This window comes from Salvia hispanica, chromosome 5, assembly GCF_029641045.1.
Source record: "Salvia hispanica isolate PSC_SH4W2 chromosome 5, Shi_PSC_v1, whole genome shotgun sequence".
NCBI classification, from domain to species: Eukaryota; Viridiplantae; Streptophyta; class Magnoliopsida; order Lamiales; family Lamiaceae; genus Salvia; species Salvia hispanica.
The window spans coordinates 2829767-2856382 of NC_142696.1; the positions used below are offsets into that span (position 1 = coordinate 2829767).

The 26616-nt window shown below is 36.7% G+C and overlaps 5 protein-coding genes, 1 non-coding gene and 1 pseudogene across 6 annotated transcripts; 1 reads left to right on the top strand and 6 right to left on the bottom strand.

Moving 5' to 3' along the window:
• Nucleotides 1–3558: 3558 nt before the first annotated feature.
• Nucleotides 3559–5964, bottom strand: LOC125190018 (uncharacterized). The gene has a single exon (XM_048087219.2). It carries the CDS (start codon nucleotides 5962–5964, stop codon nucleotides 3559–3561), a length of 2406 nt encoding a protein of 801 aa, XP_047943176.2.
• On the top strand, nucleotides 5294–5400 carry LOC125199260 (small nucleolar RNA R71). Its single transcript, XR_007172552.2, has one exon. It is a non-coding gene; the product is annotated as a small nucleolar RNA R71 (small nucleolar RNA).
• Nucleotides 5965–8698: 2734 nt separating the features above from the next.
• LOC148924202 (F-box protein CPR1-like) lies at nucleotides 8699–9631 on the bottom strand (annotated as a pseudogene).
• Nucleotides 9632–10902: 1271 nt separating this feature from the next.
• Nucleotides 10903–12708, bottom strand: LOC125188802 (F-box protein CPR1-like). The gene is made up of 2 exons (XM_048085855.2): nucleotides 12626–12708; nucleotides 10903–12277 (listed from the first exon to the last, which is right to left on the bottom strand). Exon 2 carries the CDS (start codon nucleotides 12265–12267, stop codon nucleotides 11098–11100), a length of 1170 nt encoding a protein of 389 aa, XP_047941812.1. The 5' UTR covers nucleotides 12268–12277; nucleotides 12626–12708; the 3' UTR covers nucleotides 10903–11097.
• Nucleotides 12709–13805: 1097 nt separating this feature from the next.
• LOC125188801 (F-box protein At3g07870-like) lies at nucleotides 13806–15658 on the bottom strand. The gene is made up of 2 exons (XM_048085854.2): nucleotides 15563–15658; nucleotides 13806–15122 (listed from the first exon to the last, which is right to left on the bottom strand). Exon 2 carries the CDS (start codon nucleotides 15102–15104, stop codon nucleotides 13923–13925), a length of 1182 nt encoding a protein of 393 aa, XP_047941811.1. The 5' UTR covers nucleotides 15105–15122; nucleotides 15563–15658; the 3' UTR covers nucleotides 13806–13922.
• Nucleotides 15659–17609: 1951 nt separating this feature from the next.
• On the bottom strand, nucleotides 17610–19339 carry LOC125188807 (F-box/kelch-repeat protein At3g06240-like). Its single transcript, XM_089058591.1, has 2 exons — nucleotides 19248–19339; nucleotides 17610–18968 (listed from the first exon to the last, which is right to left on the bottom strand). Exon 2 carries the CDS (start codon nucleotides 18931–18933, stop codon nucleotides 17806–17808), a length of 1128 nt encoding a protein of 375 aa, XP_088914717.1. The 5' UTR covers nucleotides 18934–18968; nucleotides 19248–19339; the 3' UTR covers nucleotides 17610–17805.
• A 1367-nt stretch (nucleotides 19340–20706) lies between these two features.
• Nucleotides 20707–22423, bottom strand: LOC125188804 (F-box protein CPR1-like). Its single transcript, XM_048085859.2, has 2 exons — nucleotides 22332–22423; nucleotides 20707–22027 (listed from the first exon to the last, which is right to left on the bottom strand). Exon 2 carries the CDS (start codon nucleotides 22004–22006, stop codon nucleotides 20855–20857), a length of 1152 nt encoding a protein of 383 aa, XP_047941816.1. The 5' UTR covers nucleotides 22007–22027; nucleotides 22332–22423; the 3' UTR covers nucleotides 20707–20854.
• Nucleotides 22424–26616: the final 4193 nt, after the last annotated feature.

Below are 26616 nucleotides of genomic sequence, written 5' to 3' on the forward strand. Positions count from 1 at the left end.
TATAGTGGTCTGGAATTGGGTTTGAACAAGTTTAAAGAAGAGAATGAATTTATCAAACACCTCAGATTTGTGCTTTAGAAAATATATCCATGTCATCCTAGTGCAATCGTCTACAAATATCACAAAGTATCTAAAACCATTCCCACCAATAACGGGTGCAGGACCCCAAACATCAGCATGAACAAGGGAAAAAATGGAATTCATACGAGTATTCGTAGGTTTAAACGATTGTCTGTGGCTCTTGGCCAAAACACAAGTCTCACAAGCAAAATCTTTAGGAATAGAAAGTTTAGGAAAAAGTAAACTAAAATAACCAGGGGAGGGGTGTCCCAGTCGTTGGTGCCAAAGCCAAATCTCCCTTTTGTGGACCCGTGAGCCAGCATCACACTTCCTTGTTGAGCTATCTCGTCCACGTAGTAGAGTCCTTTGTTCTCAGTGCCGTGCCCAAGTATCCTCCTCGTCCGAATATCCTGCAAAATACAAAAGTCGGGATGCATCAGTAAGGTACCATTCAATTCCTTCGTCACATGACTTATAGACATCAATCGTTGGGACAAGGTAGGAACATGATGCGTATTTTAGAGTATCCGATTCAGTTCACACAAGATATCAAGTTTAATTAATTAACTCTAATAATACTACGATACTGCAAGATTACAGCGTCGTTAGTAGTATTTCAAGTGTCGATCCACAGGGAGGTAGAAGATTGTTTAAAACTTATGAAATTAAAAAGATGAAACATAAGGATTTGATTTTTTTGGTTTTGAAAGATTCAGACAAACGAAAATAAAAGATTAACAAAAGATGGATTTCTCAAACGGAAAAGCATGTCACTCCAAGTTGCTCAATAGACTTGCATATTTCTACATCTATCAAAAGCACAAATTTTGGGATTAATTCATCAACCTAATCGCTTGCACTGAACATGTTTGCGACGTATAGTTCACAGTCAGCTGAACACTTGTTCCATGAACTAATTGTCAATGTTTATAAACTCCTACGGAAGCGCGGGAGACATAAACATCTACTATATAAACTTACCCAATCCGTTGTCAAATTATCCTCTGAACAATTCAAATTCAACAACACATCAATTGATTAGTCCATCCAAGTCTATGTTAAAGAGACGATAAACAAGGATTAAACATCTATAACGATAGAGGCCTCTAAAGTGATAGAATCTAACATTAAACACATCAACGATGTCAAAATGTGAATTCAAAGGTGTAGATACATTCACACAAGCCTAAATCACAACTTGGAGCAACATAGAGAGCTTAGCCTAAACACATGAAAACCATAGGAAGCATGCTCTCGTTGAGTGGAATTGGGATTTGGAGACGGATCGTCGGAATGTTGGCCGGAATTTCTTCCTTTTCTTCTTCCTCCTCTCTTTCTCTCTTTTCCTCTCCCTTTTCTCGAGTCTGAATATGTCAGAATCTCTTCCAAAACCGCCCTGGAAACCAATTTGAAACCTAAAATTCGGCAGTTTTCGAGAAAAACGCCCGACCAGGCAAAATGGTGCCAACCCGGGCGTTTCCACTGTCCCCGGGCGTTTTTAATGCTGAAAACGCCCGACTCGGGCGTTTTTGCCGGTTTTGACTGCTTCGCGCAACCTTCGTCAAATGGCCATAACTTCTTCATCCGAGCTCCGATTGAGGCGTGTAATATACCCACGCGAAGCTATTTCAAAGACGAAGATAATGGTGGTAAGATAAAAGAATTTGGACACCATCTTGATAGGCAACGAACAGTTTCAATCAGACCCTACTCCACATGTACATCTATCAACTAATATATAATAATCAAACCTTAAAGATCAATTGATAGATGATTTAAATATACAAAATAGGAGAAAACTTGGAGTATAATTAGTATCATTTGATTCACATCAAATACCCCCAAACTTATTTACTTGCTTGCCCTCGAGCAAGATCACTCAAAGCATTATATTTCAAAGTTCAATTCACAAAGGTTTTTCATCACAAAGAATCATGTAAGGACATGAATGACAAAATCTAAACCCTCAACATTTCCAATCAAAATCTCCCACTCTCATGAACCATCACTCATCCACCTAGAACTTCAAGTCAAGGTGCACTTCAAAGTAAGTCCAAACATTAGATCCTACAACTCAAACCGTCGTCATTGACTCGTCAAACATTACTTATCACATAGACTCGCGGATTTCAAATCAAACTTCTTTAACTCTACCAAGCTATTTACAAAACATCCACAATGTATCAACAATAAGGTCCAAGGTCTTAAATTATAGGTTGTAATGGGGCTAGGGATTAGGTAGGATAAATATGGATAGCGAGCTCAAAAGCTACACATCTGAGTGTCAAATTCTTCCCTCCTACAACTTCCTTCCAAAGAATCAAACAACAAGACTTTACAACCAAGCATTCACTCCCCCAAACTTCAGATCATTCATGACAAGATTACATCTTAAAAATAGAAGCTCTATCTTTATTTCAAAAAAAAAAAAAATTCTTTTTCTTTTTATTTTTTCCGTAAGACCTCGACTTTTGCGATTTTGGAGGCCGTCCTTTTCATTTCTACTATGAGCTTCATTCTCAACAAATATACATTTCATCAAGTCTCAAAATCTCTACACTTTTATAGAACACCACCCAACACTTACAACACAATCAACAAAGCTCAAACTTGTATTTAGCACCCAAATAGTAGTAAGGTTTATTGATGAGGCTAAAATGAGGCTTATTTTAGTAGCTAAGTGATTGGCTAAGTATTTGTACAAAACAATGGGGATTAAGCTCAAAGTGGCTTCTAGGGGATCATTTGTTGGACTAGGCATGTGAATATTTGGCCATGGAGTTCATCCTAGTGCCTTATCATCCCATATCATTGACACATATGAATGCAAGCACCCAACTCAATAAAGTAAATCAATCCAAGATAATTTCCACAAGACATATGACTTTCATACTCTCCTCAACTCAAGAAATCGGTTGTAGTCACAAAATGCTCTTTCAAATAAATCAATGCACAAATTCCATCCATCCTAAGCTTCAAAGATCAAGTAAAATCAAGCAAGATTTCCCAACCAGAAAGCCGAAGATAAAGCATGCAGCCGTCAGTTACATTGATTCAAAACACCTTTAGCATACAATACACCCAAGAAACCATGCATCATGCATAAAATTCATTCAAACTAAAACAAACCCCCCCAAACTTGAATGCTTCATTGTCCTCAATGCAAGCAAAGAAGAACATAAAAAGTAAAGGGATAGAAGACTCCCCCAAACTTGGCATGAAATCCGTAGCATATGGGTGGGAGGGTGGGTGTATCTTCAATTGTAAGTGTGCTCCCTCATAATCTCCAATGTGCTCCTACAAAACAAAACAAAACAACAAAAAACAAACCATAAAGAAACACTCAATTCAAAACAAATGCTAGAGGAAAGAATTGAGCAAACAAAACCTCCAACATATGAAAATAAAGATAAAAGAAAATAAATAAAAACTTGGGTTGCCTCCCAATCAGCGCCTTTGTTTATAGTCGTTGGCTCGACCTTCTTCTTTGCAGCTTTCCTATCCAAACTCCAATAGGTGCCTCTTCACTTTCTCCTGCTCAATCACAACATTCTCCCCATCAACTCGAAACATGACCGTATTTGTCTTGGTCTCAATCACAACATCACCGGTTGCTAAAAATGGCCTACCAAAGAGAATAGGCATGTCCTTGTCCTCTTCCATCTCTATGACAATGAAGTCAACCGGGAGTATAAATTTATCCACCTTCACCAAGACATCCTCGATGATTCCTTTAGGCTTAACAATTGAATGATCCGCCAACTGAAGGTCAATGTCGATTGGTTCAATCCTTGCTTCAAGACCGATTGACCTCGCAGTTTTCAAAGCCATCAATGATATTCCCGAGCCTTGATCAAGTAGGCACTTTGGGAACTTCTTATCTCTCATTTCACACGGGATCACACAACTTCCGGGATCTCTTCTCTTAGCCGGCATCTTTCCCTTCACAAACTGTGAGCAAAATGTGCTCAATATCACCACACCATCATCTTGTATCTTCTCCTTTTTCGCAATAAGGTCCTTGAAAAACTTGGAGAATTTAGGAAAATGTAGGAACAAATCCACCAAGGACACATCTACATTAACTTTCCTAATAATATTCATCATCCAATCGAGTCCCTTCTCTTGAATTATTTTCTTTCTCTTCTTCTCGATTGGGAAAGGAGGCGGCGGTATAAAATCTGGAAAATTAAATGGACTCTTCGGATCCATTGCCGGACTCAACGACTTCTTCTTCTTCGTATCACGCCGACTTGCATCTTCTTTATCTTGTAGACCATCTCTAGTTTCTGTAGTGGCCCGCTCACTCCCCTCGTCCGCCCCTGCGTGCGAGGTTTGTGAGCCTAACAACTTGTCCGCCCCTGCGTGCAAGATGTTTGGGCCACTATGTACTGCATGCTCTCCAAGTCTCTCTAGCTCTTTTCCACTTCTCAATGTGACTGCTTTGCATTGCTCATTAACCTTTGGGTTCGTTATCGTAGTGCTTGGAATAGTTCCTTGGGGTCTGGTTTGAGACGCCGTTGCAAGTTGACCTATCATCATCTCCAAATTCTTCATTGTGGCATCGATGTGGCCAAACTTCTCATTCACTTTTTCCTTTAATTGATCATTCTCCTTTTGATTCTTGATCATGAAGGAGTAGATCTGCGCAACTTGATCATCACTAGATGGCTTCGTCTCAAAACCCGGAGATTGAGTGTTGTTTCTCCATTGGTTGCCAGAAGCGTTACTAGGACCAGCTTGATTCCAGTTTCCTTGTTGAGGCTTCCAGTTTTGTTGATTGGTATATTGAGCTCCTTGGTTGAAACCTTGACCATTGTTGCCAATGTAGTTCACATCCTCCATTGGTGCTCCTTGCAAACTTGGACATTGATCTGTATAATGTCCTCCTTGACACACTCCACACTTCATCATAGGCGCAACTTGGGGTTGAGGAGTCAACTGCATAGATTTGACAGCATTCGTCATCGACGAAATTTGAGTACTAAAGTCAGCCATTTGAGCTTCTATAGCTGACACTCTTTCCGACTCCTTAGTAGCACCAAATGTATCTCCCGCGGCCATCTTCCTTGGATTATGCCAATTCCTCTGATTGTTCGCTAATCTTTGAAATAGCGCTCTCACCTCATCATGGGTCAAATCGTCCAAGTTCCCACTCGAACCTGCAGTAACCAACCCTGTGCCTTCATGATTAAGTCCCTTGTAGAACTTCAAAAGATCATGCCCCGGAGCTAGTCCGTGACTTGGGCATTTCCTTAGCAAGTCTGTAAATCTCTTCCAAGCTTCGGAAAATGACTCATCATACTTTTGTCGGAATGAAGTGATCTCCTCTCTCAACTTTTCTATCTTCATTGGAGAATTGTACTCCAAGAGAAACTTCGACTTCAACTCTTCAAAAGTTGCAATGTTGTAGCCCGGTAGTGAGTCATACCATTCCCTTGCTTTCTCTCTCAATGAGAAAGGAAATAAGGCCCTCTTAATGCGATGATGCTCTACATTTGGAGGTCTATGAGAGTTCGTCAATTCATAAAAGGCATTTAAATGACTCATCGGATCTTCTTCATCTCGACCATGGAAAAGATTTCCACCATTCACCAAACTAATGTAGTGAGGTGGGATGTTGACATTGTCATGTGCATAGGCAAACTCCCCCGGATAATCAACTCCCGATCTAAGGATGTCGCCAAACCTTCCCATGGGTGGAGCATTGTTATCGTCTTCAGCCATTGATTCGGTGTCTGACTCTGTCCCACAACTACTTTCTGAACTTGACTCGAAGAGTGGGTTACTTCTAACTGGACTCTGATAGTCCGGATAAATCTCAATCTCTGAACCTCTCGGCCCTCTCTTTCTTTGATAACAGAGTAATCCAAACGGTGGTGTACCCTGTGATCTTGTGTGCATTCACAACTTTTTTTTTTTTTAATTACCTAAACCTGCACAACAGAAAAGAAACCAAGCACATACACAAAATATATTTCACTACTACCGAAAGCGAGACCTCTCGACAACTTCGGGGTAAGTTCCTATAAAACGTGTGTGCTTTAGTGAAAACTAAATAATCCTAATCACTAAACTAAGAATTAAAAAGATATCACCTAATATAAACACTCCTTCGTCTTCAAGTCCCGACGTGGTAGATGGCTATCACCCCCAAGAACACGAAGTGTGTGCCTAAACAAAACAAAACAAAAGATCAAATAAAATAAAACAAAAATAAAACTACTAAGTATTAAACAACCTATTGCCTCCCCGGCAACGGCGCCAAAACTTGATGCGTATTTTAGAGTATCCGATTCAGTTCACACAAGATATCAAGTTTAATTAATTAACTCTAATAATACTACGATACTGTAAGATTACAGCGTCGTTAGTAGTATTTCAAGTGTCGATCCACATGAAGGTAGAAGATTGTTTAAAACTTATGAAGTTAAAAAGATGAAACATAAGGATTTGATTTTTTTGGTTTTGAAAGATTCAGACAAACGAAAATAAAAGATTAACAAAAGATGGATTTCTCAAACGGAAAAGCATGTCACTCCAAGTTGCTCAATAGACTTGCATATTTCTACATCTATCAAAAGCACAAATTTTGGGATTAATTCATCAACCTAATCGCTTGCACTGAACATGTTTGCGACGTATAGTTCACAGTCAGCTGAACACTTGTTCCATGAACTAATTTTCAATGTTTATAAACTCCTGCGGAAGCGCGGGAGACATAAACATCTACTATATAAACTTACCCAATCCGTTGTCAAATTATCCTCTGAACAATTCAAATTCAACAACACATCAATTGATTAGTCCATCCAAGTCTATGTTAAAGAGACGATAAACAAGGATTAAACATCTATAACGATAGAGGCCTCTAAAGTGATAGAATCTAACATTAAACACATCAACGATGTCAAAATGTGAATTCAAAGGTGTAGATATATTCACACAAGCCTAAATCACAACTTGGAGCAACATAGAGAGCTTAGCCTAAACACATGATAAACATCACGATGAAAACCATAGGAAGCATGCTCTCGTTGAGTGGAATTGGGATTTGGAGACGGATCGTCGGAATGTTGGCCGGAATTTCTTCCTTTTCTTCTTCCTCCTCTCTTTCTCTCTTTTCCTCTCCCTTTTCTCGAGTCTGAATATGTCTGAATCTCTTCCAAAACCGCCCTGGAAACCAATTTGAAACCTAAAATTCGGCAGTTTTCGAGAAAAACGCCCGACCGGGCAAAATGGTGCCAACCCGGGCGTTTTTTATGCCAACCCGGGCGTTTCCACTGTCCCCGGGCGTTTTTAATGCTGAAAACGCCCAACTCGGGCGTTTTTGCCGGTTTTGACTGCTTCGCGCAACCTTCGTCAAATGGCCATAACTTCTTCATCCGAGCTCCGATTGAGGCGTGTAATATACCCACGCGAAGCTATTTCAAAGACGAAGATAATGGTGGTAAGATAAAAGAATTTGGACACCATCTTGATAGGCAACGAACAGTTTCAATCAGACCCTACTCCACATGTACATCTATCAACTAATATATAATAATCAAACCTTAAAGATCAATTGATAGATGATTTAAATATACAAAATAGGAGAAAACTTGGAGTATAATTAGTATCATTTGATTCACATCAGAACATAAAGACAATTTGAAAGTGTCAAAGTTGGGGATATTTCAATGGTTCCCGCCCCGGCTACAGTGATTAATTCCCCACTAGCAGTCTGTATATATGTCTTAGTAATATCACTAAAACTAATAAAATCATCCTTATTTGGGGACATGGTGTCGGTGGCCCCACAATCAAAGATCCATCCTTTTTCATCCCCCTCAATTCCATTTTTCACAAGATATGCAGCGGAAATTCGGTTTAAGGGCTCAAACTGATTTCGAAGTTCAATAGGACTAATTTGAACAGTTCTAGAGATATCAGGGGGTTTTTCACAGTAATCCATAACTTGGGGTGTAGCATGTAAGTTATCATAAATTGAGGGGTCTTTCAGCAAAGCATGGGGTATTTTATCTAATTTTCGGAAATAAGGAGGGGCATTTTGAAAACTATTAAAAAAGCTAGGGTTAGGGTTGTGAATCCCCAACCCTTTACCTCCATTCACGCCGCCGTCTCCCCATTTCTCATTCCAGTGAGTCTTCTCGGCGAAATTGCCGGCTCCGACGATGCCGCCGCCTCCGCCTCCGCCGGAGGCTTCCGGCCCTACTTCCTTCTGCTTCCCTCGGGTCCACGAAATTATAAAAGAATTAAAGAAAAGCCAAATCCTAGGCGCCAAAGCCAAATCTTCCTTCTGCTTCCCTCGGCTCGTGAAATTTATTAAGTAATTATAAAATTGCATATTTGAAACTATCAACAGAAATATTGCACGTATTAAAAAGTGGCTGAAAATGTATAAAATTGCATTGGAAAAGAATGAAGATCCCACCTAAGGCAGAAAAGCAAAAATCTAACTAGAGTCACAATTCAAAATGAGCTTACATTCTCCATGACAAAATTCTTGAGAGAGAGAAAGCTTGAGGTATATACATGGTCGTAGAGATATAAGAAAAACGATCCCCTCGAAACGCGGTGTCATAGTCGAAAGTTTTAGTCTTTATGGAGTAGTAGAATGGCATGCCTTCACATTCCATCAAGATGTCCCCATTTTCGAAAACTCTGATTGGCCAAACATGACATTCAACAACAAATTCTCCAGCAACTTCGTAGACGAAAACTTCCCTTACCCAAGAATTGTCATCCCCATATTCCTTCATCAACCAGATTACAATTTCCCCATCAGCTGTAATATGGCTTACACAGAGACAATCCCTCAAAACAGATGGTGTCTTACAATAGCTGAAACCTAAGCCATCAGGGTTAGGTATAGGAAATGTGCTAAAAACTTTTGTTTCGAGATCAAAGCAAGAAATTTGTTCAACCATGCCATCTGTTGTCATCTCTAATGCCATCAAATGAATACTTCCATTCAAAAGTACCCCTTTATGGTAGTCAAAATACCTGAGCGGGCTACAAGTAGGAACTTTTCTCCACAATCCGGTTCCAACGGTGTATACTTAGCTCTCAAATGGTAACCGGTCTTGTTCGAAAACCCTGACCACCTAATATTGGCCAGTAGTTCTGCTCACTCCGAATTCAAAAGTATCCATTTCAAGCTCTTCTGCGGAGGTAGTTTGCGGAGGCGGAGGGAGTTTGATATAGTCACGAGTGATTGGATTACACGGGATAAGATCACCACAATCAGTGTCTCTTAGAAAGACCAAACCATTGGCTGAACTATGAATTGGTTCGTCAAAAGGGAGTTTGAAGTTGAAGGCCACATCCCGAAAATGCTCTTCATAGAGTTGAAGGCTTCAATGACATCGCATGACCTTGTTGAGTGTGTTTTAAGAACGATGCCCGGGACTGATCTAGAAAGATGGGAATTCACATACTCAGGGGTAGCCAGAAGAACAAGCCACGGCTTACAAACACACTTGCAAGCCATAGCGTCTTGAGTGGGGAGTCTTGAGAGGATATCTAATACGATTTCAGATGGAAGATATTGGAAGAAATCTTCGCCCATTTTGGAATAACCCGCAGTTTTCCTCTCTCCACGTGATAACCCCTTGCACATTAACAAAAAAAAAAGAGAGAGGAAAATAGAGCAACATCAAAATATTAATCTGATCAAAGTAACACACTTGCAAGTGTGATTTACAACATCAAAATTAAGGTCTCCAAATCCTAATATTACAAAAATTAAATATAGGCCTAATCCGTAATCCAGTCGACATAATAATCCGCTACTTAAAATCACAAAGTTTCAATTTTTCTAGTTTATCCCAGGGTCAAATTTCAGCATCTCTGAAATTCATCTTGAAACGCATCTTTTTCTTGATTTTTAATCTCAATCCATCTTGAAATCTCAATCCACGTCAACAACGATTCCATCTAAAAATCGACTTATGGGACAAACTAGAAAAATTGAATCTTCATGATTTAATTAGCTGATGACCAGATTTTGACCAAACTTAGGACTATTTCCCCTTAATAATTTGGTGCCATACCAAATTTGAAGCACAAAATATGCAATACTAAATCGGTCCTAGGTAATATATACTAAAAAATCTGGAAATTTCAATATTATTGGATTACAACAGAATTGAATATAAGCAGGAAAAAAAAAAGATTGAAATAAGCATCAATTTACTGCAAAATCCCGATAACAAAGGCATAAAACGAGCTAAAAGCATAGAGAGCAAGACTGTCGATGTAAAAATAAGAAAGCTTATTGTAATGATTTACCTTCTGGGGGAATGCGGTGGAGACGGCGGTCATTGAGAGCGGCGCCGCTGCACTAAAAAAGAAATATACTACTACTCATGCAATAGTGTTATTTATACTTAATTATATTAGATTAATATTAGCATCTCTATGTCTAACTTGTATTATTTGATTTTGTTAAGATTGCAGTAGTATTAGTAATAAATATTATATGAAATTATGTTATATTAGTGCTTTATGGTGGTCGGTTTAAATTTACTTAGAACTATTGAAAATTTGCAAATTTTCAATCTTGATTTATAAATCGGTTACATTTGTCCAATTGATTAAATTTAACTCCTTCGTTTTAGAAATCGCCTTCTTGATTTATAAATCGGTTACATTTCTGCTATTGATTAAATATAAATCCTTCTTTTTGAAATCACCTTCTGGAATTAATTTGTTCATGTATATGACAATGATTGTTTATGACATTGATTGAGCACACTCCACATTAACTATTTTTTTTTTTTTGCAAATAAATTGTCGAAACCTAAAATAAGATGAATAAAAAAATAATGAAATAGTAAGTAATAAGACAAGAAAGCTACTCCAATAGATAATAGAACTAATAAGGCAAGAAAGCTACACAGATCACAAATAAAACCCAAGAAAATACTAATGTTATCTTGGCAAAAGAGGCACTCCAACATTTCCATTGCATGATACAAGAAGGGATTTCTATCTCATGTATTTCATCACCGGACATCAAACAACAATCACAGCTCAAAATGAGCTTACATTCTCCACGGCAAAATTCTCGAGCGAGAGAAAGCTTGGGGCATGCATGGTCGTAGAGATATGCTCTTCTTGATCCTCTCGAAAAAAGAGGTCATAGCCAGCTTTAGTCTTGTTCGAGTAGTAGAATAGCCTTTTCCTATCACATTCAATCAAGATGTCACCATTTTCGAAAATTCTGATTGGGCAAGAACGAGAAAATTCTCCACAAACTTCTCTGGTGAGGACCTCCTTTGTCCAAGATTTCTCATCTCCATATTCCTTCATCGACCGAATTACAAACCCCCCGTCCTCTGCAAAATGGCTCACGCAGAGGCAATCCCTCAAAACAGATGGTTCCTTACGATAGTGTAAACCCATAACAAGAAGCAGAGAAGGAGTACGAGGAGGTAAAGTAAAGGAGCTAAAAAGTTCCGTTTCAAGATCAAAGCAACAAATCTGTTCAACCAACTGAACCAAGTGGTCGCTGATTATCTCAATTACCATCCAATGAAGATTTCCATTAAAAAGTAACCCTCCAAACTCGCTAAAAAACCTGCGTGGGCTACCCGAGGGAACTCTTCTCCACGTTCCGGTCCCAACAGTGTATACTTGGCACTCATATTGGGGCATTGGTGGTGGAATTTTTTGGTAGTCCTCACGAAGTACTGGTGCTTTGATGAAAATCCGAACCACCTTATATTGGTCAGACGTTCTGCTCACTCCAAATCCAAAACTCTCAACTCCATGCTGATCTCCTGAGGTGGTTTGTCGAGGAGAAGGGAGCTTGATATAGTCACGTGTGACTGGATTGCACAGGATAAGATCACCACGATTATAGTCTCTCAAAAAGATAAGACCATTAGCTGAACTATGGATTGGCTCATCAAAGGGGAGTTCGAACTTGAAGTTGAAGTCTACACCCCCATAATTATCCTCATCAAAGTCGAAGCCAAGCTCATCTACAAATTCAATGACTTCGAATGATTTTGATTGTGTTTCAACAGCAAGGCCCGGGAGTGATCTAGAAATATGGGAATTCACAAACTCAGGAGTAGCGAGAAGACCGAGCCATGGCTTACAAACACACTTGCAAGCCATAGCGGCTCGAGTGGGGAGCCTTGAGAGGATATTTACTACGATTTCTGAAGGTAGATATTTGAATAAATCTTCCCCCATTTTCCGATCACTAACAAAAAGAGAACAGAGCAACACCAAGATATTAATTAATCTGATCAAAGTAACACACTTGCAAGTGTAATTTACAGCATCAAAATGTAGCTATTACAAAAACTGAAACGAGTCCTAATCCCTAAACCCATTCGACCATTCCAAAGAAAAACCGTTGTAGGTTATAAAAATACACAAAATTGAGCAACAAAATCTCAATATTATGGCATCAAAATGCAGAATTGCAACAAAATTGAATATAAGCCTAAAACCCTAACGCTTTTCACAATACTTAATTCAGCAAATTTGTCAATATCTACAACAAGATGAGAGAAAGAGTAAAAGAAGCTCATTTGTAATGATTCACCTTCTGGCGGAATGCGGTTGGAGACGGCGGAACTTTGAGAGCGGCGCCGCTTCAATCGGAATGGGTCGAAACGTTTAAATAATAATACTACGAGTCAAAGAGAATATTTTAAATAAATTACAAATGTTAATGTTTACCGTAAAAAAAAATAATAAAATAGATCAATAGAAATTAAATCAACTTTCCTTATTCATTAGGGAAATTGGTCTCTAAAACATGAACTTTGCCCAAAATTTGGTATTTCCCATGAACTTTGAAATTGGTATATAATATCACGAACTTTGTATTTTGTTTGGTATTTCCTAAATTCACTCAAATAAGATATTTTCATCAAAATCTTATTTAACATAGGCAACCGTGATATGTTTTATAATATTTGAAACCATTTTTTAAGTTCATAACATGTAGCATAAAAAGTCACGTTGAAAACCACGTTGATTTAATTGTGTCAAGTATGATAAAAGCCTCGTAAGTTAGTCAAATATAGTAATAAACATGCCATGGGAAATACCAAACAAAATGCAAAGTTCGTGATATTATATATCAATTTCAAAGTTCATGGGAAATACCAAATTTTGGGCAAAGTTCATGGTTTTAGAGACCAATTTCCCTATTCATTAATATGTTTGGTGTATAAAAGAAAAGTTATTATTATAATACTATTATTTTGTCCTTTATTATTAAAGTCATAGTAGCATCTCTATCTCAAACTTGATTGTGTTAACATTCATACTAGTACTGCTAATAGGTTATTGGTTATATAGGGAGTAGTACATTTTTTAATTTTTATTTAAACTTTATTTATTGAATGCATATACATGAGCTTTAGATTTCTCTAGTAGTCCCCAAAACAAAAAAAATCATAACTAGTGTGGCAAAATGTGACAATCAAAATGAGGGAATATTTCTTCAAATAAATTCCACATCATCATCTTCCTTATCTAGCTATATAACCATCTTTTCTCTATTTCTTTCATCACTTCATGCATCATAGACAATGGAAATGATCAGCCATTGATGAACTGAGCTATTCCAAAATTTGAATTTTACTTTGATCTTGTTTTATTTGCTCGGAAGAATAAGTATAGTTAGAATTTTAAATCATGTGGGAATATATTAATATTTTTGAATCACATATGGTTGGAACTAATTTAATAAATACTACAATAAAGCTACTCCATATCACAAATAAAACCCAAGAAACTAATAATTATCTTGGCAAAAGATGTACAATCTCTCATATTCATCACCATTAATGCATTTCACCATGAGACATGAAAGAAACTACAGAGTCAACTCAAAATGAGTATACATTCTCCATCACAAAACTCTTCAGAGAGACAAAGCTCGAGGCATACATGATCGTACGGGTGAACGGATCACAATCCCCTAGAGACATGATCGTGTAGTCCAAAAATTTCCTCTTGTTGGAGTAGTAGAATAGCGGGCCATCCTCCCATTCCATCAAGGCATCACCATTTTCGAAAATTCTAATCGGCCAAATATGAATAGCACCAGTAAGTCGTTTTTCTCCGCTGTTGTTAGAAAGTCTATCAATTTCAGGGATGACAAATATCTTTGTCCAACTGCGCTCGTCTTCCTTCATCAACCAGATTATAACGCACCCATCCTTTGAAATATCGCTTAGACAAAGGCAATCTCTCAAAACACAGAGTGACCTACTGAAGTCAAAACCTCTACCATGAGGACGAGGTGCAGAGAAGGTGCTAAAAAATTCCGTTTCAAGATCAAAGCAACAAATCCATCTATCAATGCCTCTCCTTTTTTTCGCTACCGTCCAATGAAGATTTCCGTTAAAAAGTACCCCTCCTTGGTCGCCAATAAACCTGAGCGGCATACCAAAGGGAACATTTCTCCACGATCCGGTTCCAACTGTGTACACTTGGCACGCATTTCGGGAACACGTTCCTAGTAGTGGATTTTGAGCGTGACCGACTAAAGAGAAAATCCAAACCACCTTATATTGTCTCGTCATTCTGCTCACTCCAAATCCAAAATTATCCAACTCGTCCGGAACTTTTGGGGGCGTTAGTCTAGGACGAGGGAGCTTGATATAGTCACGTGTGATCGGATTGCACAGGATAAGATCACCGCGACGAAAGTCTCTTAAAAAGATCACACCATTAGCTGAACTACGAAACGGTCCATCAAAAGGGAGTCTGAAGCTGAGGGTTACGTCCCAAAGATGCTCCTCATCAAAGTTGAGGTCAAGCTCATCCACAAATTCAATGGTTTCGTACGACAGGGAGCGTGTTTCAACAGCAATGCCCAGGACTGATCTAGACATATGTGAATTCACAAACTCTGGAGTAGCGAGCAGACCGAGCCATGGCTTACAAACACACTTGCAGGCCATAGCTGCTCGAGTGGGGAGTCTTGAGAGGATTTCTACTACGATTTCTGATGGTAGATATTTGAAGAAATCTTCACCCATTTTGGAATTATCAGCCGTTTTCATCTCTCAACTTAATAACACCTTCATAATTCACAAAATAGTGAAATCAGAGAAGTAGCAAAATATGAATCTGGTCAAAGTAACACACTTGCAAGAAACCAAAGTTCAAATTTTGTAATACTAAATCGGTTTTAGGTTATACATAAGCAAAAATCTGCAGCAACACAATCTTAATCTTAATATTATAACATCAAAATGCAGGATTACAACAAAATTGAATATAAGCCTAAAACCCTAACGCATTCCACAATACTTAATTCAGCAAATTTGTCACCGCAAAAAAGATATCTACAACAAGCAAAATACATGTATGCTATAGTTTTACAACAACGCCCTAAAAAAAGAGTAAAATATATATCAATTTACAGCGAAATCCCAAAAACAAATTCATAGCAGATATGAAATGAGCTAAAAACAGGGTGATAGAGACTGTGGAGTGTTGAATTAGAAAGTTCATTCACCTTCCGGTGGAAATGCGGTGGAGACGCCGGATATTGAGAGCGGCGCCGCTGTGCTTCAGACAAAAGAGGTCGAGTTGTTAATGAAATTTTAAAACACTAACAAATAAATCTGAGAATTTTACCGCCACTTTAAAATAAGAAAATGTAATTTCTTAATAAATAATACTAATTCCGTCCCCGGTAAATAGAAACTCTGGTTTCGTCCCCTAAAAATAGTAATTTTCTATTTTAGGGAAAAAATTATTTCGAATGAGATGAATTTAGGGATGTCAATGTAGCCCGCAACCCATGAGCTGACCCGAATAGCCCTGCCAAATTTATAGGGTTAGAGTTGGAAATTTCTAGCCCGATAAAATTAAAACTCGATTAGCCCGCACCCGATTAACCTGGAACCGTTTAGGACCACACTCGAAAATCCGATGGGCTGGCCGAAAAACCCGATAAAATTTCTATTATTCTATATTTTTTTACTCCTGCTTGAACACTTCATTGATTAATTTTATAATATAGATAACTAAAAAATTATCTTTCAATTTTATATTAAATATACATATTATATATTGGGTGTCATATTCCAATGCTTATAGCACCCCAATCCAAAATCAAGACCAAATCTCCACCCTTAGATTTTAAAATGAGTGGATGATATTAAATCTTACGAATCTCAATAAATAGTAGACAAAATATCAACAAAAGGGTAATATCGTTATTATGTTATCATATGATAATTTTCGTGACTGTTTTTTTCTATCAACATAGTGTATTATGTTTTTTTCTATCAACATAATGTATTACAAATATAAACAATATGACATAAATATATCAACACTTGTACAAGAAAATATCAACCCATATTTATTGAGATTTTTATATGGTTTTATTGAGATTTTTTGATGTATTTGTTGATAAAAATCTGGTTATCAAAAAACTAAAATAAAAAATATCAAATTTCTTTATCCGAACGTCGTTGGAACATATGCAATTGAGATCTCGTTGGAATCCTTGTAAAATTATCTTTAATTTGATATATTTTTTACGAAAAAATAATTTAAATCGAGAGTTAAGTAAATTTAAAGTTTTAAGATGATTTTAATGAGAGAGAATTGACATTAATACTCTCTAATTGTATTTATTAATTTTCTTAATTAAAAATATAATGCATGTGACATTATTTCAACCACTAGATCTTCTAATCTAATGGTTAAGATTTAATCTTAGTTTGGAATTGCTAATTAGTTAGCAATTGATCACTCCCCTATATATTGAATTTTTATTAATATAATAATTGATAAATAAATTAAAAACTTCAAATTTACTAAAAAGTTATTAAAATAATAAAAACATGCATTAAAATTTCACGAAATATCTCAAATATTAGAATTTGATCATGTTTATGATTGAGTTTGAGCATATATCTCAAATTAATAATAATTAAACATTTTACATTTTATGAATATAGCTAATTTTCATCATTATTTATTGGATTGATCACATGTTAATCTATCCGTAGTAACCCGATTAACCCGCTAGGCTAGCCCGAAAACCGAGCTTTTAGGGTAAGAGTCTAACTTTTATAACCTGAAAGAAATCACAACCCGACTAGCTCGCACCTGATTAACCCGCAACCCGAGTAGGGTCGGCCCGATTGACATCCCTAGAGATGATACTCATTTTCTACTAACACACGTTTATTTCTATATGTCATATTTTATCAATTTTGCGTTAAAACTCGTGTCGTTTTAAAATTTTCTATTTTTAGAGGACGAAGTAAGGTAGGTAGTATGCTTAATAAATTACACAAATTTTAATGAACATGAGAGGAACTATAGTACTACGAAGTAGATTCAAGCAAGTTTTCAATCACTTTTTAAATACAAATGTATTATTGGGAGTTGATTATATATGAAGAAAACATAAAGTCTGACATTATTTTTTGTGCTAAGAGATTAAATTCAAAACCTTCAACTTTTAGATCACATTCTCAGATTAATTTGATAATCTCAATAGCTAGTTTGTTGAGAATGGATTGTTTATGGAGTAACATAGATTGAACAATTCCATATGGATATAAAACAAAATTATTTTGTCAAGAATCATAAGAACCTAAGTAAGAATCATATAAATATTTGTAATTATAAAATTGCATATCTGAAAATTCCAATGGAAATCCAAGAAGAGGTTTGTCTCTCATGTCCCTCACCATTCATGTATTTCATCAGCAGACAATAAACAACAATCACAGCTCAAAATGAGCTCACATTCTCCATCACAAACTTCTTCAGAGTGAGAAAGCTTGGGGTATACATGGTCGTAGATATATACTCATCACAATCCTCTCGAATAAAGAATTCATGGTAAGTTTTAGTCTCGTTGGAGTAGTAGCATAGATTCTCCCTATCACATTCCATCAAGATGTCACCATTCTCGAAAACTTTGAATGGGGAAGCATGAAGTACATAATGTCCTCCTACAGCTGGGCCGGTTAAAACTTCCATTGTCCAAGATTTTTCATTCCAATATTCCTTCATCGACCAAATTGCAAGCTCCCGAACATTTGTACCAGTTTTATAGCACAAACGGAGGCAATCCCTCAAAACACATGGTGTCTTAATATAGTAGGGACATACACCATGTATATAGGGTGTAGCAAATGTGCTAAAAAGTTCTGTTTCAAGATCAAAGCAAGAAATCCATTCAACCAAGTCATCTCCGATGTTCTCAAGTACCCTCCAATGAAGATTTCCATTAAAAAGGAACCCTCCAAGCTTGTCAACATAACGGTGCCGGCTACCAAGGGGAACTTTTCTCCACATTCCGGTTCCAACAGTGTATACTTGGCACTCATTTGTGTACTCATGTAGTGGTTTTTCAAAGAAAATCCTAACCACCTTATATTGGCCGGTCGTTCTGCTCACTCCAAATCCAAAATTCTCATATACAAGCTGATGTTCTGAGGTGGTTTGTCGAGGAGAAGGGAGCTTGATATAGTCACATGTGACTGGATTGCACAGGATAAGATCACCATGACCGATGCCTCTTAGAAAGATCAAACCATTAGCTGAACTATGGATTGGCTCCTCAAAGGGCAGTTTGAAGTTGAAGGCTGTATACCGATGGCACTCCTCATCGCATAGCTCATCCACTATTTCCATGACGTCATATGACTTTGGGTGTGTTTCAACAGCAATGCCCGGGACTGATCTAGAAAGATGGGAATTCACAAACTCAGGGGTAGCGAGAAGACCGAGCCATGGCTTACAAACACACTTGCAAGCCATAGCGTCACGAGTGGGGAGTCTTAAGAGGATATTTAATACGATTTCGGATGGCAGATATTGGAAGAAATCTCCGCCTATTTTGGAATTACCCATAGTTTTCCTCTCTCGATGTTATAACCCCTTGATCACTATCAAAAATTAAAATGTAAAACAGAGCAACATCAAATTATTAATCTGACTAAAGTAATTAGGCCTAATCCCAAAATCCATAATCCATTCCACAAAAAAAACATTTCTAGGTTATATATACACAAAATTAAGCAACAAAATCTCGCATCAAAATGCAGGAATACAACAAAATTGAATATAATCCTTGAACCCTAACGCATTCCACAATACTTAATTCAGAAATTTGTAAAATAGAAAACTGTAGATGTGAAATAAGAAACATTATCGTAATGATTCACCTTATGTTGGAATGCGGTGGAGACGGCGGAACTTGAGAGCGGCGCCGCTGCAGTCGTCTGTGTGCTTGAGACAAATTGATTCGAAATTTTATGACGATTTTGTGCCAATTTTAAATATTAGTAGTAATATTTTTAATGAAAAAATATATATAAAATAATAAAGAAAATAGGAGTATAGAACATATGGTAAAAATAGTACTCCTCCCTTATATAAAAGGTTTTCTTTTTCATCGTGTAATTTAATCATTTAAGCAGGGATGTCAATGTAGCCTGTAATTCGTGGGCTGGCCCGAATAGTCCGCCAAATTTATAGGGTTAGGCCAGAAATTTCTAGCCCGATAAAATCAAAACCCGATTAGCATGCACCCGATTAACCCGCAACCCGTTAGGGCCAGACCCGAAAACCCGATGAGCTGGCCCGAAAATCCGATAAAATTTATATTATTCTATTTTTTTACTCATATTTGACACTTCATTAATTAATTTTAACTAAAAAAATAACTTTCAATTTTATAATTAAATATACAAATTATATATTGAATTTTTATTAATATAATAATTGATAAATAAATTAAAAACTTAAAATTAACTACAAAAATATTTAAATTTCTAAAACATGCATTAAAATTCCACGAAATATCTCAAATATTAGTATTTGATCATGTTTATGATTGAGTTTAAGCATATATGTCAAATATATCATAATTTAATGTTTTACATTGTATGAATATTAGTAATTTTAATCATTAATTATTGAATTGATCGCATGTTAATATTATCGGTAGCAACCCGATTAACCCGTTGGACTAGTCCGAAACCCGAGCTTTTAGGGTTAGGGTTGAACTTATATAACCCGAAAGAAATCACAACTCGATTAGCCCGCACCCGATTGACCCGCAACCCGAGTAAGGTTGGTCGGAAATCCAACGGGCCGGCCCGATTAACATCCCTACATTTAAGTGAAGAAAAGAAAATAAAATAAAAGAGATTACGTTAAAGATTTACAATTGAATTGGCATGAAAGAAATAATAGGTTTAACATATTAAGTTTATACTAGTAATATGATGAGATAGAATAAGAGTGTGATAAATTAAATATAGAAGTGAAATAGAGAACTAAAAATGAAATGAAATTGCCCTTCCTTATTTACTTCAATTCATATGTTTGGTATAATACCCATTTATGTAATTATATTGTCTACATTAAATTCATAGTAGCATCTCTATCTCCAACTTGTATTACTATTTGATTGTGTTAAGATTCATACTATATTATTTTATACATTGTATTATTTGAGTATAAAAATTATGTTAAATTAGTGGTGTTGCATTGTTGTGTGGTGGTCGGTTTCAAACTCATGGGAGTTTATTACATTTGTGCAACTGATTAAATTCATAATCCCCAAATTTCAGATCACATCCCCAAATTGATTTGTGTATGAATATCTAGTTTGTGATATAAACTACAAATTTGTTGGCTAGAATGATCAACAACCTAAAATAAGAAGGAATACAAAAATAACTAATACATGTTGTCTTTCATTGCATGATATAAGAAGAGGGTTGTCTTTCATATCCCTCACCATTCATCAAACTACAGTCACAACTTAAAATGAGCTTACATTCTCCATGGCAAAATTCTTGAGAGAGAGAAAGCCTGGGGCATACATGGTCGTAGAGATGTAATAACTATGATCCCCTCGAAACTTGACGTCATAGTCTAAAGTTTTTGTCTTGTTGGAGTAGTAGAATGCCCTGGCCCCGGCCCATTCCATCAAGATGTCCCCATTTTCGAAAACTCTGATCGGGCAAACATGAAGTTCATCACTAAGTCCTCTAAGAACATCGACGACAAAAACTTCCTTTGTCCAAGATTTCTCATCTCCATATTCCTTCATCAACCAGATCACAATCTCCCCATCAGCTGTAATATGGCTTACACAGAGACAGCCCCTCAAAACAGATGGTGTCTTACAATCGCGTGAACCTATGCCACAAGGAGGAGGTACAGTTAATATGCTAAAACGTTCTGTTTCGAGATCAAAGCAAGAAATTCGTTCAAGATAGTGGCCTGTGGTTATATCTATTACCATCCAATGGAGATTTCCGTTCAGAAGTACCCCCCAAAGATCCTCACAAAACAAGTGCGGGTTACCAGAAGGAACTTTTCTCCACGATCCGGTTCCAATAGTGTACACTTGGCACTCATATTGGGACTCAAATGGTAATGGATCATTTTCGTACTCCTCATGTAGTGGGTTCTCGACGAAAACCCTAACCACCTTATATTGCCCGGTCGTTCCGCTCACTCCAAATCCAAAATTCTCAGAAAAAAGCTGATCTTCTGAGGTAGTTTGTCGAGGAGAAGGGAGCTTGATATAGTCACGCGTGATCGGATTGCACAGGATGAGATCACCATGATCGAAGCCTCTTAGAAAGATCAAACCATTAGCTGAACTATGGATTGGCTCGTCAAAGGGGAGTTTGAAGTTGAAGGCCACATCCCAGCGATGCTCCACCTCAGCGTCGAGGCCAAGCTCATCCACAAATTCAATGACTTCAAATGAGTTTGAGTGTGTTTCAACAGCAAGGCCCGGGACTGATCTAGACATATGGGGATTCACAAACTCAGGAGTAGCGAGCAGACCGAGCCATGGCTTACAAACACACTTGCAGACCCCAGCTGCTCGAGTGGGGAGTCTTGAGAGGATATTCACTACGATTTCTGAAGGTAAATATTTGAAGAAATCTTCCCCCATTTTGGAATTTCAACAGCTTTCCTAGATCAACATAATAACCCCTCGATCATTAACACAATAAACAGAAAAACAGAGCAGCAGCAGCAAAATATTGATCCAAATCCTAATGTTAATTTGGCATATTTGGGGTGGCTAATAACAAATTTTGCAGAAATCCAAGTACAAAGTCTTCAGATTAAAAAATTGAATATAAACCTAAAACCCTAACGAAATCGACAAAGCTAAATTGAGCAAATTTGTTAAGACTAAAACAAGATCTACAGCAAGGAAAATACATGAATGCTATAGTTTTACAACAACGCCTAAAAAGGGGTAATTGATTCACCTTCGGGAAGGAGACGGCCGATCTTAAGAGTTGCACCGCTGCAAATCGCAAAATGGATCGAAATGTGATGAGATTTTCGAAATAAAAGTAATTCACTAATAATTTTTGGAAGGTGATAAAAAACGCGCTTTTTTATTTTTGAAAGGTGGAAAAAAGCGCGCTCGGGCTTAATCACGTCGGTTAAAAGGTGGTAAAAAGCGCGCTTAATCGCGCTTGAAAGGTGTGAAAAAGCGCACTTAAAGGTGGTAAAAATATGTGTTTTCAACTTTTCATTTACCACTACTTTAATCATGTCGGTTATTTAACGGATGAGAATTTGAAATCCCAAAATAAAATAAAATAAAATAAAATTTAAGATTCACAATTGAATTGGGATGGAAGAAATACTAAGTTTAACATAATAAAGGTTTAACATATTAAGGTTTATCGTAGTTAAATGAAATTGCCCTTCCTTATTTAATTCCATTCATACGTTTGGTATATACTCCATAATAGATTAATAGTACTTATTTATATAATTCTATCGTCTCCATTAAATTCATAGTAGCATCTCTATCTCTAACTTCTATTAGTATTTGATTGTGTTAAGATTCTTATTATTTTATAAATTGTATTATTTGAGTATAAAATTATGTTAAATTAGTAATGTTGCATCGTTGTGTGGTGGTCGGTTTTATTAATATTAAATTAAATGTAGATGCATGGGAATTTATTACATCATCAAATTGATTTATTTATATGTATATCTAGTTTGTGATATAAACCAAAAGTTTCTTTGTCAAGAATTATCAAAACCTAAAATAAGAAGGAATAAAAAAAGAATCGTATCGCAGCGATGAGGTAAAATTGCATATTTGAAACTATCAAGAGAAATGGTGCACCATATTAAAAATGATTTATACAAAATTGCATTGAAAAGGAATAAAGACCCCACCTAGAAAAAGAATAAAGGCAAAAAAGCAAAAAGTAGAAATTGAAAATGGCCTAAAGATGTTATTTTAGTGATCGAGTAATTTTGATTTATAAGGCTACAACTAGGGACGATAAATTTAAGATACACAATTATCAGTTAATCTTTAATAGAACTAATAAAGCAAGAAAGCACCTTCTGATCACAAATAAAACCCAAGAAAATACTAATGTTGTCTTGGCAAAAGAGGTTCCATTGCATGATATAAGAAGAGGTTTGTCTTTCATATCCCTCACCATTCATCAAACTACAATCACAGCTCAAAATGAGCTTACATTCTCCATCGCAAAATTCTTGAGAGAGACAAAGCTTGAGGCATACATGGTCGTAGAGATGTAAGAACTATGATCCCCTCAAAACTTGATGTCATAGTCAAAAGTTTTAGTCTTGTTAGTAATAAAACTAACAAGGCAAGAAAGCTACTCAATAGATCACAAAGCAAGCCCAAGAAAATACTACAGAAATGTTATCTTAGCAAAAGAGTTGCCCCAATTCCAATGCATATCCAAGAAGAGGTTTGTCTATCATGTCCCTCACCATTCATGTATTTCATCAGCGACATCAAATTGCAATCACAGCTCAAAATGAGCTCACAATCTCCTTCACAAAATTCTTCAGAGTGAGAAAGCTTGGGGTATACATGGTCATAGATATATACTCATCACAATCGTCTCAAATGAAGAAGTCATAGTAAGTTTTAGTCTGGTTGGAGTAGTAGCATAGTTTGTCCCTATCACAACTCAGCAAGATATCACCATTCTCGAAAACTTTGAACGGGGAAGCACGAAGTACACAATGTCCTCCGAAAGCTTCGCCGGCTAAAACTTCCTTTGTCTATGATTTTTCATTCCCATATTCCTTCATCGACCAAATTGCAAGCTCCGGAACATTTGTAGTAGTTTCATAGCACAAACAGAGGCAATCCCTCAAAACACATGGCGTCATAGTAAAGCAGCGCCCTATACCATGAAAGGGTGTAGCAAAGGTGCTAAAAAGTTCTGTTTCAAGATCAAAGCAAGAAATCCATTCAACTATGTCATCTCTGATTTCCTCAATTACCCTCCAATGAAGATTTCCATTAAAAAGGAACCCTCCAAGGTCGCCAAGATAACAGTGCAGGCTACCAAGGGGAACTTTTCTCCACATTCCGGTTCCAACAGTGTATACTAGGCACTTATTTGTGTAATCGTGTCGTGGTTTTTTGTACTTCCCACGTAGTGGTTTTTCAAAGAAAATCCTAATCACGTTATATTAGCCGGTCGTTCTGCTCACTCCAAATCCAAAACTCTCAAATGCAAGCTGATCTCTTGAGGTCGTTTGTCGAGGAAAAGGGAGCTTGATATAGTCACGTATGACTGGATTGCACAGGATAAGATTACCATGACCGACGCCTCTTAGAAAGATCAAACCATTAGCTGAACTACGGATTGGCTCATCAAAGGGGAGTTCGAAGATGAAGGTTGTATCCCCATATTTCTCCTCATCAAAGGGGAGGTCGAAGTTGAAGTCTACATCCCCATGATTCTCCTCATCAAAGTCGAAGCCAAGCTCATCCAAAAATTCAATGACTTTGTAGAAATATGGGAATTCACAAACTCAGGAGTAGCGAGAAGACCGAGCCATGGCTTACAAACACACTTGCAAGCCATATCGCCACTTTAAATGATTTCTAAATATGACGCAAATTTAATAAATATGACGCGAAATTTAATATAGAGTATTATTATGGGTATGAAATAGGGGGCGTTGAAGAAGTTGAATAGAACTATTAAAACCTTTGCAAGTTTTCAATCATTTTTTAAATACAGATGCATTTTGGAAGTTGATTACATTTGAAGAAAACATAAAGTTTGACATTATTTTTGTATAATCGATTTAATTCAAAATCTTCAATTTTTATATCACATCCTAAAGTTAATTTGTTAGTGTTGAAGTTTGTGATTATAAATTATTTGTAACACAGATTGAGCAATTCCCCGTCGACATTTACTAAAAAAAATTGTTAATAATTATCATCGCCTAAATAAGAATGGAGTAACTAATAATCTTATAATCCTCATGGTAGTTCATCTTTGATCCACAATATTCACGCTTTAATATAGATAATTTGTAATCATAAAATTGCATATTTTAAATTTATCAAAAGAGATGTTGTCATGCTGTACCAAAATGTATTCAAAAGTGGGTGAAAAATCAATAAAATTGTATTTTGAAATAGAAGAAATTAAAAAGGAAACAGAACAAAAAGCTAAAAGCAAAATGAGCTCATATTCTCCATCACAAAATTCTTCAGAGTGAGAAAACTTGAGGCACACATGGTCATAGAGGTATAGTAAGAACTACGATCCCCTCGAAATGTGATGTCATTGTCGAAAGTTTCCTGTCTTGTTGGAGTAGTAGAATGGCATGTCTTCCTCTTCCATCAAGATATCCCCATTTTCGAAAACTCTGATTGGCCAAACATGACGCTCACCAACAAATCCTATATCAACTTCGCAAACGAAAACTTCCCTTATCCATGAATTGTCATCTCCGTATTCCTTCATCAACCATATTACAATCTCCCCATCACCTGTAATATGGCTTAAACAGAGGCAATCCCTCAAAACAGATGGCGTCTTACAATAGCGTTCACCCTTACCACAAGGGGGAGGTACAGAAAATGTGTTTAAAAGTTCTATTTCAAGATCAAAACAAAAATTTCGTTCAACCAAGCCGTTTGTTTTCATTTCCAATGCCATCAAATGAAGATTTCCATTCAAAAATACCCCGCCATGGAAGTCAAAAAACCTGAGCGGCGGGCTTCCAGAAGGAACTTTTCTCCACAATCCGGTTCCAACGATGTATACTTGGCATGCAAATTGTCACACCCAACCCTATCTGACATACTACTTATAATAAATAAATTTTAAATATAAAATAAATTAACCCACGTTTCAAGTACATAAAACGCACATATTATATCATTTTAAAAATCAACATTTATTAATTACATATTTCAAACCATTCTAAACTGCAGTGAGACCCTCTCACCACTCTATATACTGTACATTTATCTATATGCAAAAATGATGAGGAGGAGAAGTTGCCAAAATTCGTCAGCCGCCAACCCTTATAATAACTGTAACTCACATAAACCCACGCATCATTGATATCTTATTCCTGAAAAATATTAGTGGTTTATATGAGCCACAACTCAGTGCATATAAACATTTCCTTTAATTCCACATACAAATATCAAATACATTCATTCACCAACATATATCACCGAAAGTAATAAATATCATACACAATTTAATATTCATATGCATATGC